Genomic DNA, 17,251 nt, shown 5'->3' with positions numbered 1-17,251 from the left:
CCTTTCTATTTTCTACTTGAAAGGAGAACCATTTAGTTTTAACATTTACAGCAAAAAAGAAGAGAGAACCATTTAGCCAAAGAGGAGAAGAATACATTATATTACGTATGTTGACGAAACTAAATAATTATATTTCCGTATACAACTAATTAAAAAAAGTGAGTTTAATTATCATCCTTCATTGTTTCTTTGGTTAGGATAATTAACTAATTGAAATCTTATTTTAGTAACAAATCCACCAGACTTTAGGGTAAACAATTTTCAAAGCAGCCAATAAGCTCTCCTTATCGTTCTTTTGCGATAACACGAAGCCCCCACCCTCAATTATTATTGTTGATTTATTTTGTTGTATTGTTTTTTCTTTGGTCGTGGATAAGATAGCTACTAAAAGCAGACAACGAATATGTATTCAACATTGAACATACTGTGTATGTCACGAAAACATTTTTAGAAAGAAACAATAGCTTTTTATTTACTTTGTATATATTATGCTTCCAATGGCCCAATTATACCAACTAATAATCTAATATTCGTAATCCTTTTTTCATGTACAACTCAACTTCAAATGGTTTATCAAGTAACGAATCGATGAATTAAAAAAAATTAACGAATCACTTTTAAAAAGAAAAATAAACAAAATATGAGGTACACTGAAACTATATACTAATTACGGTTGTCGTCATGGATGCTATTGAGTTCTAGTTTCTTGAGAAAATTATGTTCAGAGTTTGTTTGTATCTTTAGTTTTCAATACGAGAAAATCTCCAACTGCACGGCCTAGAACTTAGTCACTAATCTTACCAGTCATCAGATTTCTATCGGACTATGTTTGACAGGACGAGCCTAAATGAAACGAAAATAATCCACCCCAACAAACTACTTATATACCATGTCTCCTCTTACACTATTCACTGAGATTCCTAACAAATGGGGGGGGGGGACCTAGATATTAACAAAATTAGTGCGCTAAAATAAGTCAGATAATAGAAAATAATGGAGTGATTATATCTTAACAAGTAGAAATATAGACAGAGATTAGAAAAGAAATAAAGCAAGCAATGTGAAGTTGTCAGTTTAAACAAAAGAGAGTGAAGAGGATGAGATCATAGGAATATATAGGATCCAGAGACCATGATTTATACTGTCTGTTCCCACTAGTTAGGGACCATTACCACCACTAACTCTCTGTTATTTGTTAATTTTCATACTTTATTGGCATATAATAAAAAAATCATATTATATATACTCCCTTTTGTAACTATATATACACAGCCCATTAATACACATAGACAGAGTGTGATTTGTTTCTTCTTCCTCTGCTTTTTACTTCCTTCACACACACAGCCAAAAAAACAAAAAATCAGAGGAATAATTAACTAGACACTGTCGACGATTACGTGAACGCATTTCAAGATTGTCAACTTTTGTAGTTCTATATAAAATTTTATTATCATTTTTAACGTTGGTTTTATTCTTGATCAAGAATTCTGAGTTTGCTCTTGTGAAAGATTAAGATTCCTCTTTTTTTTTTTGATTTCATTTGTGTCCTTTCTTTCCCATAATATATTTGATCTATATTCTCTGCTCAAGATAATCACATCACATCGACTTCAGAACCAAAGAAGGCTTAAAGCTCGCATGCCACAAGGAGAAAATGAACGAGTCAAGTTCGTGGAGCATCTACAGTACCAAAGATGGAGAGAGTGAAGGGCCATGGAGATCATCCACGTCGATGAATGCGATCTCCTTCGGGTTCGTAGCTACGGCGATACTTATCTCCATGTTCTTGTTAATGGCCATCTTCGAGCATCTCTTTAGACCTGAGAATTCTACATTTGAGTCACCACATAGGATCAGACAACGACAGAACCAAAGCAGAGATGGGTCCACTCATTTCCAGAAACTTGCTAATCAAGCATCCATGGTAAACAAAAAACAAAAACAAAAAGTTGTTAAAGCATTTTTTCAAAAGAATGTTTGTTCCTTTATTTAATAAAGCTGAAGCGCATTAACTTGCCAGTTGCAAGTTTTGTTATTATAGTAATTTGAAGAGATAAAACGCGCGTGACCCAACGCGCCCCTAAAGTTTTCTCTCAACCCTAATCACCCTTGCTTTCGAATCGTCATCTTCACCAAGCCTCTCCGGCGCCGTTGGGCGGTGAGAGAGGGACCACTTTCTTCCCGCAATGTCCATCTCCATCTCATCCTCTTGGTTCTGCTATCTTTGTCTATCTTCTTTGCTCGGTCTTCTGGATTCGGAGAAATCTTCCTCCGGATAGTCAGATATCAGAGGCGTCTCTGGTTCTTCTGGAACTCCGGCGAGGCTAGTCGAGTCAGCGTTATCAATGGGAGCCTTGGATCTTTCGGTAGAAACTGACTGCGCTCGATCTGGGTCAGATCTGAGATCCGAGACCTGCTGGAGCAACGGATGCGTCGCTGCCGTTCCTGTTCCTGCCTCGTTGTCTCGCTCCAGTCAGCTTCCTCTAACGGCATGCTCCAAGGTTTCGTAGAGCTCCTCCTCTCTGTATGAGTGAAAGGTGGTAGTGAGATGTACCACTGAGGACCTCTGTTTTAGTTCAAGACCCAACAACCATGACGATCTTACGGTAATCGTTTAGTTCCTCTTCTTGCTCCCGGTCTTTGTTCAGTAAGGTTTTGAGGACAACCTGAAGTCAAGGAGTCAATTGCATCTAGCCGGAGCCTTCTTTTACCAATTGTATCGTCTGTTTTTCAAGGAGTTTAATACTCCTTCTGTGCTTCATTCCCTTGTTCCTTTGCTCCAACAGTCGCTCTGATGTAACATCGACGTCCTTGCCGTTCTTATGTGTCGCGTGGCCGGAGGGAGCCAGCTTAGACCGTCCACGCTTGACCGTAACTTGGGCTTCAGTTTCTGCGGTATTGGCTCGGGGTTGCATTCTTGTTTTCTGTTGAGATAGCTGTGGTTTACTCGGTCGACGTCCTCCTCCAGTGGTGCGCCGGGGTGTTCGCCAGCCACCGCCGTTGAAGCCTGCTGGAGCCACTTCGGTGAGTGTTCGGTTGAGTTTACTCTAAGCTATACTCTTGCTTGTTGGTTAATCCGTGCAAAACAAGAAGTGCATTGGATTGGGAGCTTTAAAATGTTGTTTCTTGTTCTAGTTTGATCTATTAACTTCATGCTATCCATGTTTGGAAGCTTGGATTTAATTCTTAGGTTTTTAGGGATTTTTTTAAACTTTTTGCGGTCCCTAAAAATCAAACCGGCTGTCAAAGCAGGCTGTGGCTGCAAGCTTCTTGTAACCAAATCATCATTCATAGTAATGACATTTACCATTTAGCAAAAAAAAAAAAACTTGCCAGTTGCCACTATTAGGACTAGTTCTTTCTTTTCCTTTTGCAAAATAAAACTGTTTTGCTTTTCGGTGCAAAAATCTTTGGAAACAAAACATTCTTCAAAATAAATGTAAAAATAACCAAACTTTGGCAAGTGAAAGGAAAAGTTTTGTCTCGAAGTTGTCTTATTCGTATATATGTTTTTTATTTTATTTTTAAACATTCTTCGAATTAAATGTAAAAATAACCAAACTTTGGAAAGTGAAAGCAAAAGTCTTGTCTCGAAGTTGTCTTATTCGTATTTATGTTTTTTTTTTTGTCTATGCATATATGCTGTGTATGAGTATCTACTATCTATTGTTTTGTGACATCAATTAAAAAAGAATATGACATGTTATAGGTTCCGATGAGTATGGCAGTGGATCTATCAGTAGTGATGCCGGGAGAGAAGCTGCCGTCGCACATAGCTTTGCCGGCTCCTCTACCTTGTGGAAGAGAAGGCATTCGTTGGCCTCTCCACCTCTAAAATATTACTCTACCAGCACCAGCAACTCTTTGTGTTTCTATCTAACTCATTCGGTAGATTAATTAGTGTTGGACTTGTTGGGTTATATATTACACTATGCAGTAAAGGCCACCAGTTTAATTTTCTTTATGCATAGATTCGATATATAACTCATTGTACATTTGAGTTTAGTAATAATCATGTGGATGTGCTTTCTTTTTCTGTTTGCATTATCATATGGCTAAATTCATTAATTAATTTTGGGATAATTAAAAATTAAAGTTGAGGCAAAAAAAAAATCGTTAACTTGACTAAAAATAAGCCCATATTATTATTTGGGACAAGATACAAGCCCATTATGATCAGTGGGCCGATTTTATTTACAAGAACACCGAGATAGATAAAAAGTCGTCACCATCCCTCCCTGAATCGTCTCGAAGAAGCAAAAGGAAAGTTGATTCAAAATTTGAACTGCAGAGAGAGAATGGCGACGACTGCGAAGAACATGAAGGGTTTCTACAAGCAGACGAAGAGCAATATCACCGGAGGTATCTCCAAGTCCAAGCCATCTTCCCGGAGAGTGTCTCCCAAACACGCGGCCACCCAGGGCTCCGATGCTACGCAGCCGGCGGCGTTGATTTCGCACGGCTCCCTCGATGTCAAGGGTACGCTTTTTTCACTTCTTTCACTTTCTTAGGGGTTTGCTTCATGAAAGTTCATCGATTGCAGTAGGAAGAAATCTAGGGTTTCTCAAATGAGATTTAGGACTTGTTGATAACACCTCTGCTTTCTCTTTGTGGTGTTTTCGAGTACAGGTGATTATGACGAGAAGGAGGAGATGCTCAGGCAGTTTGACATGAACATGGCTTACGGTCCGTGCGTGGGTATGACGAGACTTGATCGATGGGAACGTGCACTGCGCTTAGGGATGAATCCTCCCAGTGAAATCGAGAAGCTTTTGAAAACTGAAAAGGTTCAGCAGGATTGTCTTTGGCAAGGTCGCGTCTAAAAGTTTCAATCTGTTTTCAGTTATGCCCGCCCCCTTGTATGATCCATTGTCACTTGCTGTCTTTTGTGAATGTTTGGTTCAGCCACTGGCTGGATCACCCACTTTGTTGTTTTAATCTTAAAAAACCTTGGTAATGGAATGCATTTTGTTGGCGTCTTTGACATTATGTTGTCTGTCGGCGTAAGGTAGAATGTATTCCTCCATGTTTATTCAATATCATCTTGAGGAATAAAAAGGAATGCATTTTGTTGATCAAAGGTTCAACTTTGAATAACATTCTCATTATCATATGGAGTCAGTAGACACAACAAAATTACAAGAACTTCTCTCAATTTCCAAGCTGAAGGCTTTACACTCCCAGGAACCCTGTCGGCATAAGCAGAGAAATACGGAGTAGCCCGACAATATTAGGTAGGCCTGAGTCACCCTTGTCTATGCTAGAACAAAGATTCCGCAGGGTCTGGTTTCACCTATTGTCACTGTCTCGTCTTTGGTATTTGCTTCAGTACTAACAATGAGAGGAAGAGATTGAGTAATGCTGAACTCAGGAATCAGCCAATCATGTGAATAGGTGCACTAAGGGGTTGCTTCTCACGCCGATCATTGAAAGGTTATGATTTAGTGGAGACGTTAAACAGATGCCCTTCAATGTCTGGAACAAAACCTTTATCCACCATTTCTGCTTTAACTATCTCATAGGTTATCCGGTTCGGGATCAGACCTTTCTCCAGCATCTCATTCAAAAGCCTGTTTGCTTCCTCTATCTTCCCCTTCTGGGAATATCCTTGCAGAAGCACATTATACGATGCTACGTTCATCCGCAACCGCCTCTCTTTCTCCATCTGTATCCTCACGTTCCCTGCTCCTTTCAGATTCCCTTCCTTACAGTAACCTTCCATCAGAATGTTATACGTCAGATGTCTCGGCTTCAGACCCATCTTGGTTATTCCTTCTCTCAAAAGCATCGCTGCTTTCCTCGTTTCTCCTTTGCGGCAGTAACCGTCCATGAGTATGTGATATGTCACAAGATCAGGAAGCCCTTTACTATTCAACTGATCAAAAAGCTTCTTAGCTGCTTCCATGTTACCGTTTCTACACAAACCACCGATCAAGCAATTATAAGTCTCAACGTTCGGTACAATCCCTTCTCGCTCCATCTCTTCTTTCACTTTAAACCCATCCTTCACCTTCCCTGACTTACAATACGCATCGATCGGCATGTTATATGTTGTAGCAGTGGGAACAATCCCTCTGCCTTTTAGCGACGCAAACATATCAAGAGCTTCCTTCATCATACCGTTCTTACAAAACCCGTTTATAAGAGAGTTGTAAGTAATCAAATCAGGCTGCACACCTGCGCTCACCATCTTATCATGCATACAAGTAGCCTCGCTCACCTTCCCCACACTACACAAACCATTAATCAGCGAATTATAAGTGACCACATTAGGTTTAACATCTTGATCCAGCATCTCTTTAAACACCTTCATACTCCCTGAATAATTCCCATCTTTCCAGAACCCATCGATCAAAATATTAAAAGTAGTCAAGTTCGGAGACACCTCACTCTCCACCATCTCCTTCAAAACCCCATCTGCTTTATACATCTTCCCCATCCCTCCAAGCTTACAGTACCCATCGATAAGAGTATTATAACTAACCACATCAGGAGGAGAAGCTCCATACACTTTCATATCCTCCATAACATCCTTAGCCTTGCTCATCCTCCCTCTCTTGCAAAACGAGTTGATCACCACATTGAAAGCGAACACATCCGGTTGGATCCTCCTCCTGATCATCTCTCTGTACACAAACTCAACGTCAGCAAACCTCTTCTCCTTCAGCAACGCGACCATCAAGGGCTTACAAGACAAAGATGATAGCTTGTAACCGTAATACCCCGCGCGCTTAAACGCCTCGAGCCCTAACTCGAACTTCGAGTTGTTCGCGTAAGCCAAGACCAGCATATCGGCGAGGATCGAATTGACGCAGAGATTGTCACAGAGGGAGATCGCGTGGAGGATTGAGTGAACCGAATGCTCGGATCGTTTCTTAACGAACCCGTCGAGGAAAGATCGGATCTTTGAGTACCTTTTAGCGTTGGCGAGAGAGTGCAATAGCTTGAAGGTTAGCTCTAACGATAGGGAGATGTTACGGTGGTTGTTCGTCGCTAACCAGGTGTAGTAGCGGAGACACAGATCAGGGTCGAGGTTGGAACTTATCAGCTGGTGAAAGAGTTCGTTGGGGTTTGTGTCTTTCACGTGGAGTCTGAGCTTTGGCCAGTGCTGCTTCTCTATGAGATCTGCGATTAAAGCCACGTCATCTCTAGGCGGGTAAGGGGTATTGGTGATGGTAGTAGCTGAATAAGAAGAACAGAGTCTACTGAGACGGGAGAGTTTTCTCCTTACGGCGAAGGATTTGATGAACATTGATTCGAGAAGGAGAGAAAAAATGTGGGTTTTTGAAGAAGAGAAAAATTAGGGTTTTAGGATATTGTAGTTCGGACCTACTCACTGAGTCGCACTGGTCATCTCCTTCGTTTACCATTTTACCCAGAACTTTAGGATAACTTTTCCTTTGCAGAAGACATCCTCGAGTTTATATAGTTTTCCAATACTGTCTCGCAACTTTAACATTTGACTTGCTTTATTTTTCTTTTCTTTTTTCAATGGTAAATATCTATACTATTAAAATTGAACAAAATTGTTTGTAAACATAAATATCAGTATAAAAAATATAATATTGTTTGAAAATATAGATAGCAGTATATTAAAACAAAAAATAATTGATTTATGTTATTAAGAAAAATTGAAAATCCATTATATTATGAAAAAATTTATCTATCTCGACAACCTAAAAACATATTTTTTCTAAAATAATCATTAGAAAATTAAATTTAAATAAATATATATATAAGAAAAATAATAATTTAAAATTAATTTATATAAAAAATTGATTCAAAAATATACATATATTCAAAATTTGATTTTTACTAAAATATTTTTCAATAATCGTTATAAAAATATTTTAAAATATATAAGAAAAATACAAAACCCAATATTTTAAATTATGGTTTTTATATTTCACATTAAGTTTAAAATATAATATATATGGTTATTTATATGATGGTCGTATAAAATACTACTCCCTCCGTTCATGAAAGTTGGATTTTCTAGAGTTTTTTTTCACAAAGATAGATTTTCTATATTTTTAAGGTAATTTTGTATACTTTTGAGAAACATTAATTGTAAAATTTGAATTAGTTAAATTTTATTGGTGGATAGTTATTGAAAAGTGTATAGAAAAATAAATAGTAAATTAAGTTGTAAACTTTTATTATATTCACAACAAGTTTTAGCAAAAAAAACATTTATTATATTCTTAATAAACGCAAAAACTCTAGAAAATCTTATTTTCTGAAACGGAGAGAGTATTAACTAAGTATTACTTATATGATGGTACATATGAAATACATTTAATTATATGATGACCTTTATATAATATATAGTAATGACATGAAAATAAATAACAACATATTTTTGAAAAATATATTTGTGTGGATGCGCGGATCAAAGTCTTATTATATTTACAATAGTAGTAGAAAACAATCTATATGCCATTACACAGAGATATTAGGTTAAAAAACGTATTAGACAAAGATATTAGGTAAAATAAATTAGATATATCATTTAGAGACATTTAGTGGTTGCGCGAGATAAAACCGTTCATCAAATCAACATGATCGTAGAAATAGATCATGCCTCCAATAGGAACTGCCACCGAGCATCACTCGACATCCATTGTTTCCTCCAGCAGAAGCACCTTTATAAAGTACATCCACAGTACCTCCTACCGGAAAATCAATTGCATCACATCTTTGAACCTTAATAGTTGGCTGACTGGTGTGTCTAGCAAAATCGCAACTAACATGTGCCACCCTCACAAAAGTCCAAACAATTTCAATGATACTGAATTTAAGTTTGTTTTTTTGGAAGAATCCAACAAAACACGAAATTTTTGATTTTAAAAGATCGTTATTAGTCTTCTCTTCTCTAAGATGAGAAAATTTGAAGTATCAATCTTCTTTCTACACTATTTCTAATTGATATTGAACACACACACACATATATAAAGATCAAGTCACTTTTAATATGACCAACTTTTACACACAAGCGATAAATTCTAAAAATCTTTTAATTTTATTGATGAAGGTGTTTAACTGACGGTTGTTTCCGATAAAAACAGATTGCACATCTTCAACATTTATTTTCATCCCTAACGAACTCTCATATCTAAGAGTTATATCTTTCGCTTGAAAATCTAAATCTTCAACAATAGCAATCATCTTCATAATGCATATCGTCTTCTACAGTGAAAATATATGCATTTTTTATCAATAGAAAATTCTTACTCAAACTTTTTTTTAGTAGACCAATTTCCACATAGACAATATATCTTAACCATCTTCAGAAAACGTATCAAAAGATCAAAATAAAATGTTAAAACTAAGTGAAATAATTTACAATCATCACTAAAATATCACTGCTACATACAATAAATGGTAACCTACAAACAAACAAAGGTCATGATAGAATCAAAGACGGTTTATGACAGATATTCTAAACATGGATTAATCCTTTCAACTTAATTCAAAAAGCAATTAAAACAACCTAATACAATCTACGGCCCTACAATTTAACTTAACCTCAAAATCACAAAATTATATCAAATTAATTATAGACAGTGATAATTGTGAATAACTTTGAAAAAAAATCCGATTGATAACTGACATAATAATTTTGAACTGAAAACTAATCAATAAAATAGTAATAGTTGATATTTGGAACGAGATATGACAAAAACTTGTTTATATGAGATAATGGACAACCACAATTTCGATACAGTGGAATTGATGATGGCGAAACTGATAGAAATAGTTGAAGAAGATAAAATCACAGAAAGAAAACCTGCTCAATTCAAAATTCAAATTTTTAATAATATTATTAAAGGATTAATAATGAGAATAACATGATAATTATTTCTATTAGATCAAATTAAATCATGCTAGATTGGAAAGAAAAATTTGATTTAATATTACCTGAAGTTATTTCTCTTTAAAATATCAACTAGCTCTATTCTTTATTTTATATTATATTTTTGGTTATCAATTTACTATTCCAAGTTTTTTTTCCAATCTCTTGATTCTTCTTCATCGTAAGAAAAGAGCTTAACATATTAACTATAATATGAATTACTCCTCTAGAGCATAACAATAAAAAGAAAAACACAAAAAAACTTGATGATAAAGTACAAAGAGCTCAAATGGTGGTATGGTTAGATGAATATAATTGATGGAACTAAACATTCTTTAAAACTTTGAATAAAATTTAAAATTCAATGAAAAGAAAGCTATTTTGAATAATCTCATAACAGAATAAAGTGAGTCTTTAATGTTCTGGTTCACAACAAAGTTCTTTTCTCTTCACTCACTCTTTTGTAGCTACTTGTTTCTGACGAAGCGCTCTCCAACCAATATCACTCCTAAAGAAACCACCAGGCCATTTGATCTCTTGTACCGCCAAGTAGGCTCTTTCACGCGCCTCTTCCAAGTCTTTACCCATCGCCGTGACCCCAAGAACACGTCCTCCACTCGCAACAACATTCCCTTCTGCATCAACATCCGTTCCTGCGTGGAAAACCTTCACTCCTGGAGCAACGGTTTCAGCTTCTTCAAGGTTTCTGATGATCGTTCCTTTCTCGTAAGCACCGGGGTAACCTTTGCTTGCCATTACAACCACCATCGCTGAATCTTTTGACCAGTCAAGCGACACGCCGCTTAGCTCGCCTTTACAAGCAGCTAGCAAAACCTTTGCGAGGTCAGACTCTAGACGCATCATCAGTACCTGTATTAAAACAAGAAGCTCCAGTGTTTACAAACAACCATGGTTCTATAAATTAATTAAACTATAAAAACTAAAGTATTTTATATATATGTAAAATATATATAAAATAAATTAATAATTCGTTAACACGTAGACTAAATAATCTTAACTAACTAGTTCTCTAGAAAACGCCTAGGTGGTAATTTTTTTTGAATATTGTAACAACAGTCAAACTGAGACTACACTAGTTTATTTTCCTCACCTGACATTCTGGATCTCCAAACCGGACATTGAACTCAATCAGTTTAGGTAAACCGGACTTCTTCTCGATCATCAGACCAGCAAACAGAACACCAACAAACTTACAACCTTCTTCAGCCATTCCTTTAACGGTAGGATGAATTATAGTCTCCATCACCACATCCTTTAGCTCCTTAGTCAGAACCGGTGCAGGAGAATAAGCTCCCATTCCTCCAGTGTTAGGACCCGTATCTCCATCACCAACCCTCTTGTGGTCCTGAGCAGATTCCAGAGGAATGGCGTTCTCTCCATCCACAAGCGCGAAAAATGAAGCTTCTTCTCCCTCGAGAAACTCCTCCACGATCACCTGACATCCTGCGGAACCAAACACGCCTTCCACCAGCATCGAGTCAACAGCGTCGTAGGCCTCATCTAGCTCCATGGCGACAGTGACTCCTTTTCCTGCTGCTAAGCCGTCTGCTTTGATCACGATCGGTACACCTTGCTCTTTGATGTATTCTTTAGCAGCAGACGCATCAGAAAATGTCTTATACTGCATTTTATTGAATATGTCAGTGTTTAAACCAAATTAAATAAGAATCCATATGATAAGATGAGACACTCTCAACCAAACCATATAGACAATCTACATTCAGTTACAGTAGAGACCTATAAGCTAATAGTTGAGCCAAAGATTCTTTCTTCTAATAGTGAAGCCAAACCTTAGCAGTAGGGATATTGTATTTGTGGCAAAGATTCTTCATGAAGTTCTTGGAACCTTCCAAAGCAGCAGCTTGAGAAGAAGGTCCAAACGTGAGGATACCGGCGTTAACCAGGTCGTTGGCGAGACCAGCAACAAGAGGCACTTCAGGACCAACAACCACTAAACCCACATTCAGTTTTCGACAGAACGAGATGACAGCCGAACTGTCTGATATGTCAAGGTCAGGGACGCACTCAGCATCTCCGGAGCTGGTGATGCCGGGGTTTCCAGGTGCGCATAGCACAGAATTGCAGGAAGGAGAGCGTTTCAGGGAGTGACAGAGGGCGTGTTCTCTCCCTCCTCCACCGATTACAAGAACAACAATCCTCTCTTCTGCACAATATAATACGATTCTATCTGTCTCAGATCAAATAGTAAGAGAAAGGAGGCATTGTGCGTTCTAAGTTCACACTTCACAGTCAACAACTGATGGAAAAGCTACCAAATTTGCTTTATAAATCGTAAAGGTTTCATTTTTAATCAGTCGAATCGAGCTAGAAAGGGCAACGCCGGAATTTACCAGAGCCGCCGGGAACAGCCGAAGTAGACGACGGCTCGGACTCCGTGGAGACGCAGCGGAGCCAAAGTTGGCGCCTTTGGACGCGATTCGAAGAGCTAAGGGAGTGATTGGTGGTAGAGAATTTGAGAGGAGCAACAAAGGAAGAAGAAGTAGAAGAGGTGGAGAATCCGAGAGAGTTGGGAAAGGGTTTAGGTGAGTAGTTGTTATTGTTGCAGAAGAGATTGATGGTGGAAGATGAAGGATGGAAGTTGAATGTAGACAACGACATGTCGGAAATTTTGGGAAGGAGGAGAAGAGAGACAGAGACGGAGACGGTGAGGGAGTTTTAGACAGCAGCGTCGCTCAAACAAGGGTTTAAAACAGTTTCTTTTGATTTTTTTTTTGTTTCAACCAGTTTTTCTTTTAACTCAACAACTATATTAACCAAATCAATATCTTACAAAATGCTTATCAGCCAACACAACCAACTAGGCACAATATAATACAATTTAGAAACAATGGACGTAAACATAGCAATTTCTTTCGCTATTTTATCTGCAGCTTTGTTACTGTTCCTATTATAATACCTCACTTCAAAACCTTCTGTACAGGATAGCAGGATGCTAATCTATTGCATGATGGACTTCATCCTTGGTCATATCTCCTTTACACCCTGTAACATCTTCACTAGCACTTGAAAATCTGTTTCAAACAACACATCTCTGTATCCAAAGCTGAGTCAATGAAGACATTGCCCATCTCAAAGCTTCAGCCTCTGTTTCTAGCACTGAACCTACATCCGGTAACATCTTTGCCTCTGCCCATAACATTAGACCATCATGATCGCGTAAAATCCTGCCCCCACCCCCTACTCCACTTTCTTGTTTCCATGAACCATCAGTGTTACATTTAAAACGTGAGAATGGGGGAGGATCCCAACGTTTGTCTTGTTCTTCTGTTATAGGATTTTTCACCACCACTTTTTCTACCTCGACTCTACTAGTTTCAACCAGTTAATTACGGAGAATATATAATTTTTTATATAGAATTATCATATGTATATAATATAAACTGGTTGTGAAACAAACACGTGGTCTTATAGCCAGTACCAAACTCAAGTACTGTTTGTATTTCATGCATCCTCGTCTCCCGGTAACCAAACAACTCACTGAAAACAAAAGGGCGTATAATGCCTTCTGGTTGCTCCAAATACCCGATTACTCTAGAGAGTTTATACAGAAGCAAAAAAAGAAGAAGAAAGAAACAGATAAGCGCTTTAGGCATCCAAAGCCATGAAGAAGTTCTGCTTACGGGCATGCTCTGGTACAAGCCGGTTCACGATCTCAGAAGGGATTCCAGATAGCTCTGCAGGTTACCAAAATATGGTTTTTTACATTTAGTTCAGGTGCAAAACACACACAACATGCCAACCAACTTTGATAAATCATAGACGATAGATCTCATGAGAGTTGATTTACTAAGCCTACAAGAAAAAACAAGGGTAACTGTACCTTGAGGTTTGAAGTTGAAAAGCGGAGGAAGTGGCCGGCCATTGGGAAGACGAGTGTTGGGGTCCCTTAGCTCATCAAATAACGGATGAATACAAGCTTCCAACTACCAAACCAAAAAAACACACACACCATTTTGCTTATAATTTTAGATCCTGAGTCAATAGGAAAGTGTATATTTGCATAACGGAGGGCACAAAACCATGGAGCGAGCACTTACAGCTGTGCATCTCAAATTAGGGGAATATTGGAAGAACCTACATAGAAGATCAACCGCTTCCGGTGGTAAACGTTTTTGGAAGACCTGATGATAAAAAGCACATACAGATCATATATGCAGTAATAACGATTCTAGATAGCAAAGAATATTTAGCGAGGCAGTGATCATTAGAGCCAAACTATACACTTCAAGGGAAAATCAAACGCCAGACAGTTTAGTCCAAACCACAAAGTTCTAGAATGTCATTAGTAAAAAATCCTCAACCAGATAGAAATACCCAACAAGAACTAGAACCACAATACTTTATGAATTTAGCCCCAGAAAGAAAAATGTTGTGCATACTATTGAATGATTCATACTCCAAAACATGACAAACACGATATCAATATACATTTACCAATAAAACAGCTGATTCATAATATCCTGGTAGGTTATCATGAACACTAGAAGGCATACCTTGTGCCATGGATGAGGTTTTATCTGGGGAAATTTAAATTCTGTATAGTTTGGATTCATGCACTTGATTTCCTCCCTCGTTGGTGTTCCTAAAACCTGCATGATAAAATAAAATCACGCGAAGTCGGAAAATAAGTTTTTCTCTAGAAAAGGTCTTTGAGGTGCATTCTCTACTTCTACAAATTAATTTATCATTCATACTGACTATGAGCTAACAACCACAGACGTAACAAACTGTAACCCATAAGCCTGTATTTATTCAGATATAAAGTTGACAATCTGCTAACAAGCTGATGCATAGAGATAGAAGAACAACTTGTAAACAGAATCTCTCTATCACGCACAAGACAGGTGATTGCTCTAAATTTGAATAAACTTTTGAAGAATTAATAGAAGGCTACCTTGATGATTTCAACAAGCTGATCGACTCCGCTTTCACCAGGAAACAGAGGCTGTACGACAAGTTAGTAAAGGACACAAAGACGTAAGAGAGGGAAAAATCAGAGTGGTTAGCACCAGAAATCATATTATCTAATACAATTTTTTTTTTTTTTTTTTTGCTTTAACCTGTCCAAGAAGCAATTCAGCCATCACACAACCAGTGGACCATATATCAATTGCAGGTGTGTATTCGCTGGCGCCAAAAATGAGTTCTGGAGCACGATAGTATCTAGAACAGATGTAAGAAACATTCGGTTCTCCTTTCACCTAAAGAGAATAAGCTTTTGTTATATTCCACAAATGGAATCTTTTAAAAAACTACGTCAATAAACCTTACCAACACTTTTGCACTCCCGAAATCACAGATTTTTAGCTGATGCGTATGTGGGTTCACCTGCACAACAACAGATCTAAAGTCAAATCTAAGTGCAGCGAAGCCAAGTACCACTGTGAAGATGTATACATAGCCTTGTTGTAGAACTCGAAGCATGTTACTATAATCGTATATTTATCATGTCAGAATTTAAAACCCCACTAGGAAACAGAAAATAATAAAGCAGAATTAGGTCACAGCAAAGAAACTGCCATCTGTTATAATTTTCTTTGGAAACAGGGAGATACAGATGAGCTTACTAGCAGGTTTTGAGGCTTAATATCACGGTGACAAAGACCAAAGCTATTATGGATGTAAGCAAGCGCCCTGCAAATCTGTAACCATTAACAGAATGAGACTACAAGAAAGAATCCAGTTTGACATCCATAGAATAAAGAATCTATTGAGACTATTATCTATCTACAGTGAAACGGAATGAGACTCAGAATTTAAGTGAGTGCTAATGACGCTTCATGGACCAAAGAAAAAAAACAGAAACGAAGATGTTAAAATCCAGGAGACAGTTACCTGATAGGTGTAGAGTTTAACGTATATTAAAGGCATGAGCTGGTTCGTCCTAGTGTAACTTCTTGCAGCACGATTGACGGTCTCAGGGACAAACTCAAGGACAAGATTCAAATAAACCTCTTCATTATCTGCTCTCGTGTAGAAGCTATGCTTTAAAGCAACGACATTAGGGTGGTCTAGCATCTGCATGATCTGTAGCTCCCTGTTCTTGTAACGCTTGTCTTGTAGAACCTTCTTGATTGCAACAATCTCCCCAGTTTCCCTACATTTGGCCTACCACAAAGGAAACATAAATGCGTTGGGAATGGGGACACAAAAGGCAGGCATCATTAGGGATGTTAATGTTATCTTACTTGGAAAACCATGCCAAAGGAGCCAGTACCAACTACATGTTCTGATATGTAACTGACTGTCTGTCAATCCAAAAAAAAGAAACATATATATACATCAGAAAGAGTTCAGATAACAATGTTAACCATACAATTATCCCTAGCAGTCCAACCTGTCTTGATTGGCCATTTCGTCCACGGAGTGTGGTTCTAATCACATGGCCAGGTTCAGTGCCAGCGCCATCAATAATATCTGGTTCACTATCCTGAAACCATAACAAAAAATCTCATACACTGTAAGCTGCTCCATGACATAGATAAGTAGATAAGTAAAGCAAGACTTTATTTACCCTGTCATCATCAGTCTCGACCTTGTCCCTTATCCTCATGTCAACCAAATCTCTGGTCAACCAATCGACTGAACTAGAAGAGGCTTTTACACCTTTGGAAGATCTCGAACTGCCTACTCCGTTTCCCAGTCCAGAAGAAGCCATCGTTATTTTTACTCTGAAGACTGCACGTACTAGTAGTTGATGGTATCATAACACTTGGTGATTTGGTGTCCCATCCCATCAAAGAACTTATCTACCTAGTACAAGTTCAAGGCAAGGAAAACGTGTATCATAACATAACTCAAGGATCTTGAATCGTCAGCTTTTACAAGAACACTTTTTTGATCACAAAGAGGTAAAAAAAGATAAGTCAATTTATAACAGGGGGTAAAGTTTGAAACTTTGAATCACTGATGAAATTTTTGAGCTAGTGGGGATGATACACTATTACAGCCTATGAATAAAGATCAGATCTACTTCCCGGCTAAAACTTGATTAGTAGATTGTCTGGAAAATTCAGTCTCAGCAACTAAACAAAAAGAGAATCAGCTAAAAACAGTTGCTAGCAACCCAGAAGAACCCTAATTCAACAACAGGGGATTAAAAAAGAAGTAAAAAAGAGCACAGTGGAGCGAAACCATTTAAAAAGATTATTCAACAGGTGATGATAGGGATGTTATATAGGGTTGTGAAATTTAGGGCTGACCCAGCCCATTCAATAATTTAAGAACCCTAACCCAGATGTATTATTCATAAAATGTTTAGGGCCACTTTAGGGCTGGGCTAAAGAAATAAAGGGTTTTCACAGGGTTAACCTTATTAGATATTTTTTGTTATAGAACAATGTTTTAGTGTAA

The 17,251-nt window shown here is 37.7% G+C and overlaps 4 protein-coding genes across 4 annotated transcripts; 1 reads left to right on the top strand and 3 right to left on the bottom strand.

The window, feature by feature from the left end:
• The first annotated feature begins 4,243 nt into the window (after positions 1-4,243).
• On the top strand, positions 4,244-4,979 carry LOC130508643 (uncharacterized). The gene is made up of 2 exons (XM_057004245.1): positions 4,244-4,479; positions 4,630-4,979. Exons 1-2 carry the CDS (start codon positions 4,299-4,301, stop codon positions 4,821-4,823), a joined length of 375 nt encoding a protein of 124 aa, XP_056860225.1. The 5' UTR covers positions 4,244-4,298; the 3' UTR covers positions 4,824-4,979.
• A 92-nt stretch (positions 4,980-5,071) lies between these two features.
• LOC108810705 (pentatricopeptide repeat-containing protein At1g09820) lies at positions 5,072-7,373 on the bottom strand. Its single transcript, XM_018582800.2, has one exon. The coding sequence runs from the start codon at positions 7,250-7,252 to the stop codon at positions 5,435-5,437; it is 1,818 nt and encodes a 605-aa protein (XP_018438302.2). The 5' UTR covers positions 7,253-7,373; the 3' UTR covers positions 5,072-5,434.
• Positions 7,374-10,146: 2,773 nt separating this feature from the next.
• Positions 10,147-12,607, bottom strand: LOC108859095 (phosphoribosylamine--glycine ligase, chloroplastic). Its single transcript, XM_018632944.2, has 4 exons — positions 12,229-12,607; positions 11,668-12,041; positions 10,968-11,498; positions 10,147-10,726 (listed from the first exon to the last, which is right to left on the bottom strand). The coding sequence occupies exons 1-4, from the start codon at positions 12,494-12,496 to the stop codon at positions 10,310-10,312; spliced, it is 1,590 nt and encodes a 529-aa protein (XP_018488446.1). The 5' UTR covers positions 12,497-12,607; the 3' UTR covers positions 10,147-10,309.
• A 641-nt stretch (positions 12,608-13,248) lies between these two features.
• LOC108859172 (shaggy-related protein kinase kappa) lies at positions 13,249-16,980 on the bottom strand. Its single transcript, XM_018633036.2, has 12 exons — positions 16,413-16,980; positions 16,236-16,328; positions 16,087-16,146; positions 15,734-16,006; positions 15,466-15,540; positions 15,170-15,226; positions 14,959-15,099; positions 14,793-14,843; positions 14,392-14,487; positions 13,936-14,019; positions 13,719-13,821; positions 13,249-13,572 (listed from the first exon to the last, which is right to left on the bottom strand). Exons 1-12 carry the CDS (start codon positions 16,554-16,556, stop codon positions 13,484-13,486), a joined length of 1,266 nt encoding a protein of 421 aa, XP_018488538.1. The 5' UTR covers positions 16,557-16,980; the 3' UTR covers positions 13,249-13,483.
• Between the last annotated feature and the right edge of the window lie 271 nt (positions 16,981-17,251).

This window comes from Raphanus sativus, chromosome 1, assembly GCF_000801105.2.
Source record: "Raphanus sativus cultivar WK10039 chromosome 1, ASM80110v3, whole genome shotgun sequence".
In the NCBI taxonomy this organism is placed as follows: domain Eukaryota; kingdom Viridiplantae; phylum Streptophyta; class Magnoliopsida; order Brassicales; family Brassicaceae; genus Raphanus; species Raphanus sativus.
The sequence above is the reverse complement of the archived record's forward strand: the minus strand, read 5'-3'. Positions and strand labels throughout refer to the sequence as shown.